This window comes from Henckelia pumila, chromosome 3 (assembly GCF_033568475.1).
Source record: "Henckelia pumila isolate YLH828 chromosome 3, ASM3356847v2, whole genome shotgun sequence".
Taxonomy (NCBI): domain Eukaryota; kingdom Viridiplantae; phylum Streptophyta; class Magnoliopsida; order Lamiales; family Gesneriaceae; genus Henckelia; species Henckelia pumila.
Genome location: NC_133122.1, coordinates 57,930,513 through 57,936,546, shown reverse-complemented (window position 1 = coordinate 57,936,546; position 6,034 = coordinate 57,930,513). Strand labels below are relative to the sequence as shown.

At 35.8% G+C, this 6,034-nt stretch overlaps 1 protein-coding gene across 1 annotated transcript; it reads right to left on the bottom strand.

Annotated features, from left to right (window-relative positions):
* Positions 1–2,641: 2,641 nt before the first annotated feature.
* On the bottom strand, positions 2,642–4,179 carry LOC140893409 (uncharacterized). The gene is made up of 2 exons (XM_073302482.1): positions 2,814–4,179; positions 2,642–2,733 (listed from the first exon to the last, which is right to left on the bottom strand). Exons 1-2 carry the CDS (start codon positions 4,067–4,069, stop codon positions 2,721–2,723), a joined length of 1,269 nt encoding a protein of 422 aa, XP_073158583.1. The 5' UTR covers positions 4,070–4,179; the 3' UTR covers positions 2,642–2,720.
* Between the last annotated feature and the right edge of the window lie 1,855 nt (positions 4,180–6,034).

Genomic DNA, 6,034 nt, shown 5'->3' with positions numbered 1-6,034 from the left:
TATATATATATATATATATATATATATATATATATAATATGTATACATATAATATATGTACGTATATATGTATATAATATATGTATGTATATATATATATATATATATATATTATTTATATATATATATATATAATTTATTGTTATCGTTATTATATTAAAAATGTGCAATATATAGACATATATTGTTATATGCATATATTAAAATTTATTTTATTTTATTTTATTTTATTTTTATGTTTTGTAAACCATGTAATTTTATAATATGTGTTTATTGGTTTGCATTATATAATTGTTAGTATATTTGTCAGGATGACAACAAATCGAGGGCCAATAGATTCCAGTGTGCTATATTTACAAGCCACACATATGTCGTCAGAAGTTTCCACAATAACAATTGATGACATAGTTCGAGTCAAACGATCCGATAATTTGATTTGGCAGTTATTTAATGAGCATGGTCTGCACAGTCGTGTGATTGCATATTTAAATAATATGGGGTTTTATGGTGTTTTGTTGTGTGGATCTCGGCAATATGATAATCATTTAATTACTGCTTTGGTTGAACGATGGCGACGTGAAACACATACCTTTCATTTTAGATGTGGTGAAGCAACCATCACTTTACAGGATATTTCCATTATTTGGGGTCTACCTATTGATGGTGAGCCTGTAATTGGTATAGATGTTTCACGCAAAGTTGAAGAGTGGCAGCATATATGTTTGGATTTATTGGAATTTACGCCACTGACGTCGCATTTCAAAGGTGGTCACTTATCGATGACCGCTTTATATGAGCATTGCATGGCTGCACATATTGATGATAATAGTCCAGAAATAGATGTCGTAAAATATACCCGTTGTGTAGCATTAATGATTATTGGAGGAATCATGGTTCCAGATTATCAAGGAGGATCTGTTAAATTGATTTTTTTGCAACTACTTCGGGATATTGAACGCATCAGATCTTATAGTTGGGGAAGTGCAGTTCTAGCATTCCTATATCGTGAGTTATGCAATGCAACACGGATAAGAAAAGCTATAATATCCGGGCCTCTATTTATCCTACAGGTATAAATTTTTAAGTGCATCTAATATCACATTATAATAATTTATAATTTAATTTATTACTGATGGCAGGTATGGGCATGGAGCAGGATTACATTTGTTAATCCTGATATAAATGGATTATCTCTGACTGTGCCTCAAAATGAATTCGAGGAAGATATTCCATATGCTCCTTATGGTGCACGGTAATATTTGAAAAATATTAGCTTTTTTATAAATTACAAATTCATTTTGTAATAATTTTAATAATCTTTTTTTATTGTAGGTGGTCAAATGTGTTTAGTTACACTCATTCACCAACGCACGCTGTTAGAATTATAAGGGATTGCTTCGATCGTATGACTAATGCCGAGGTGTGTTATTGGATTATTGAAATTTTTCAGCAATTATATTAATTTTTATTTATTAATTAAAAATGATTTTATTATTATTATTATGCAGTTTAATTGGATAGTTTACAACAAGAAAGATGTTGATGTTAAAGCGATCATTAGTACATATGATAATAGAATCTGGAGATGTGTTTGTCCTCTGATTTGTTTTGATATTGTGGAGATCCATCGTCCTGATCGGGTCTTGAGGCAGTTCAAAATGCGACAATCTATTCCTAGGCCTGCACTTGACAACGATAACCTACACAATGTTAATAGAACAGGTCATCGCAACACTGATTGGAGAGAGTATCATAAAGATGCAATTATTCTTTGGAATGGAAAATTGAGTAATGTTGCCCGAGGAGAACGTTACAGAAGATCTAGCGAAGTCGATGATGATTACTTTCCATGGTATGATCGCATTACTGTACGATTTATATCGCCTGCAGTAACTGGGCTTGGTTTTAGGCCATATCAACCGAATTTAGATATTGACAGACACAGTAATATTCCACAAAATTTTAGTGTGTCATCCTCTGATTCGCAGCAGTCATCATCAGGGTTTGTTCCTCCTCGTCCATCTGGTGAGTTCTACAACGCGGGTCCATCTGGTAGGTTCTACAACGCGGGTCCATCTGGTGGGTTCGACAACGCAGGGCCATCTAGTGGGTTGTACAATACCGGACCATTCGGTGGATTTTACGGTGCAGGACCATCTGGTTCATATGTTGATGCCGGTTATCATACTCCATTTTGTGAAAATATCCAAAGTTTTACAGATCTGCTTAATACTGGTCAACGCAATATTCTGGCTCCTGAAAGAAACGTTCCATCACCTGTAATATTCCCTAGTTATTCAGATGAGCAACAAGAGAGGAGTGAAGAAATTGTTGATGCTCCTGTTGTGCGTAGAGGACAACGTAGACGTAGACCACCTGCTTGTGGTACCGGTGGTCATTTGTATAACTGCAATTGTCATGAACAATAATAATATTTTTTTTGTGTTATAGTAATTGATAATTAGTTATGCATGTGATTTTTTTTCCTTTCCGTATGATTTTTTTTTATTACACCACAATTATTTTAAATACTTTATTAAGTTGATTAAAACAAATATGAAGAAAAATGCTATTAGTGTAATAGATCAATGCATTTAACCAATATCAAATACATATCTTATTCAATGCATACATTATATGACACAATTATAAAAACGCATATGCTACCAACAAACATTTATTTGTTATACATTTTTCGTCAAGCAATCAATTGTCCACGTTCATCTGATACTCCTGAAAAAAAAAACATATACAAATTAAAATATATTACAATACATATTTTTAGGAACAAATTAAATTTTCAAAGTTTATACCTGTTAGTTCTTCGTTGTTGTCTCTCTCTCGCTATCGGCATGTCCATCTCGTTTCTTAGTCGAGTCGTTGTATCCCTACCTGCTCTTCTTCTTTCACGTCTAACTGGGTTGTGTTGCAACTCAAAGGTATGACGATCCCAATATCTTTCATCTGCAAGAGGTTCAAATCTTCCTTCATACGTTGCGAGGTACTCCGATATATTGTACCATGACTGCACAAGTGTCGTGGGATCTAACGAGTGCCATTTAGCGGTGCAAATAGCATGAGAACACGGGATGCCGAAAATTGTCCATTTACCACATGAACAATCTGTTGTTGATATTCTCACCACTTGCATGTGTTGGCCGCGACTTGGCCTTCCTCCAGTTGCAACCTGAGCAGTTTGTGATCGTACATCATATTTAACAACACGATGTTCACTAGATTTCTTTGCCCATTCCTCATACTTTCGCCGTGCATAATCCGACCACAATTGATTTTCTTGAACCATACGTTGACCTTTTGTCACACGTTCAATGAAGTATTGGACACATCTCAGAAGGGTCAAGTGTACTATTGCAGATATAGGCAGTCTACGAGCTCCCTTTAACACACTGTTTAAGCACTCGGACATGTTGGTCGTCATCACTCCACGACGCCAACCTCCGTCATGGGCCATACTCCATTTTTCCTTTGATATTCCATCCAAATATCTGTGTGCCAAAATATTTTTGTTCTTAATTGCCTCCATTGTTGCATCAAATTTACAAATTTGATGTTGACTACCTGCTTCCCAGCACAAATCTTTCAAATGCACATCTTTGAACCTGGAATTAAAATTTGAGCACACGTGCCGCAAACAAAAACGATGCACACCTTGTGGAGGTTTGAAATAGGGTAGATCTTCAACGGCTCGCACGATTCCCTTGTGCCTATCAGATATTAGACACACACCATTTTCGCCACATACAACATGTCGTCCAACATTTTCCAAAAACCACTTCCAGGAATCAGACGTTTCTTCATCGACAATTGCAAAAGCCAATGGTAGAACTTGGTTGTTAGCATCGAGAGTGACAACGATCAACATTTTGTGTTTGTACTTTGTGTACAAATGTGTACCGTCGACACTAATGATTTTTCGACAGTGTCGAAATCCATTAGTACACGGCTTGAATGCCCAAAAACAATAGTTCAATGTTTTTATTTCTTCATTGTTTCTGAGATGCTTCCAGTCGACAATTGTTCCAATATTGTATTTGCAAAGAGCACGCATATATTTTGGCAGTAATTGAACAGAGTTCTCCCAAGTTCCATAAACAATTTCCACTGCACGTTTCAGACTCCGCCACGCCTTCGTATACGAGATTTGATATCCATATTTATCTTTCACACTCTCTATTATATATTTAATCTCGTACGAAGGATCACATCGTACAATTCCCAATAGTGTATGTGCAACCATATCACTATTCAAGTTGTGATGATCTATGCCGACGTTGGTTGATATACATGTATGAGGCCCACCATATCTAGTTATTTTCCAATAACCTGTTTTCTCCTTGAAAGATGCGCGAAGACCCCAACGACATCTGACGGTGGAAGAATCATTTTTGCATTGAATTTTCCACAAAATGCGTGTGCTCTCAACAACAAGATATTCACGCCTAGAAACTCTGACCGAATAATCCTTCACAGATGCAATCAGATCTTTTTTATCCTTGAAAACCATGTTTACACATAGTTCTCCCCTCTCCTCATTATAGTATCTTGTCCGCATGTCACGAGGTACGCCAATAGAATCAGGAATCTCTTCTCCAAAATATGTATTAAAAAAAGATGGCATATCAGAAGTGGTAGAAAAGAAAGGAACATCTTGCCTCTGTAATTTCTGACGAGGTGGTGGACGAGATGATGTTCCCTCATCAGTATTTGCATGGATATTCACATGTACATCATCATTCACATCTTCAACATCGTCATCATCTTCTTCCTCAGACTCCCCGTATGACATCTCTGGCTCTGTATCGCTTATCTGGACATCTTCGTTTTCACTCCTAGGATCATCCACACGTGGCACAAAGTTTTGAATTTCTGAATTCCAATTTGCTTCACCATAATTTTGTTCCCAAATACGTGTACTTTCCGGCCAACTTGCAGGATCAGGTTCTGATGTGCCGGCGATATATTGATCCCACGATCCACTTTCAGGATAAAGATACATGTTGTCCATTCCTTCGGTGACGTGTAAAATATCCGATTCTTGGTCGACATGACCAACGTGATGGTCAATTTGGTTTGCTTCCACGTACAAATGCAATATACGTATATTGGGAGATTGCATCATAAACTCTAAAGCGTTGTCATCGACAAGATTGACTTGAATTTCATGCCAAGATGAATTTTCCATAAAAGAATATTTCGTTGACAATTTGAGGGTAAAAGTAGTTGGATCAATCCTCAATATTTGATGCACAGCTTCAACCAACTCGGACAAAGTAATGGTACGTAGAACTCGCATCGGTCTAGTATAAGGAATACTATATACAATCGATCCACTATCCACAATAATATGACCACCAAAATATAAAAATATATCAATGTTTTCCATTCTCGATATATTTTTTTGAAATAAAAATGAAAAACGGATAAAAGGAAAGAGAAAATTTTAAAGAGTTTAATATTTGTATGAGTGATATCCAAATAACATTTGTGAACATATATATATAGTAATACAATTACGCGTAGAATTATTCTTTACGCGTTAAATTAATTGCAGCATCCTCTGCCACGAGGCGCGGACGCTGCCAAATAGGCAGCGTCCGCGCCCCGTGGCGGAGGACGATGCGTACGTGGAATGAAAGTCCGCTGTCAGATTTGGAGTTTTACAGTATTTGTAAATTTTTTTTTAATTTTACATTATTTTTGAAATTTATTATTTAATTTACACTAAAAATAAAAAAAAACCCCAAGAGGTTAGTATGTGAAAGTATAGATTTGAAGATCTTAAAAATGCGATATCAAATTATTGTTTCCACTTTCCACCATCGGCCTTAAAAACGTGTGGTCCGATTTTCTTTTGGTTTTCGTCAATGGAAACGCATGAAGGACACAACCAGCACCTCATGTTTTTGGTATTGCATAACTTTTAGGTCAATATTTTCATCTGTGTTTTTAAGGATAAAATTGAATAAATCGACTCGAGTCAAGTAGTGTTAAAAATTAAAATAATGCACCTAAG

What these genes read in the sequence shown, in the direction of transcription:
- LOC140893409 (XM_073302482.1), bottom strand. Translation starts at nt 4,069, where the DNA reads ATGCGTGCTCTTTGCAAATACAATATTGGAACAATTGTCGACTGGAAG.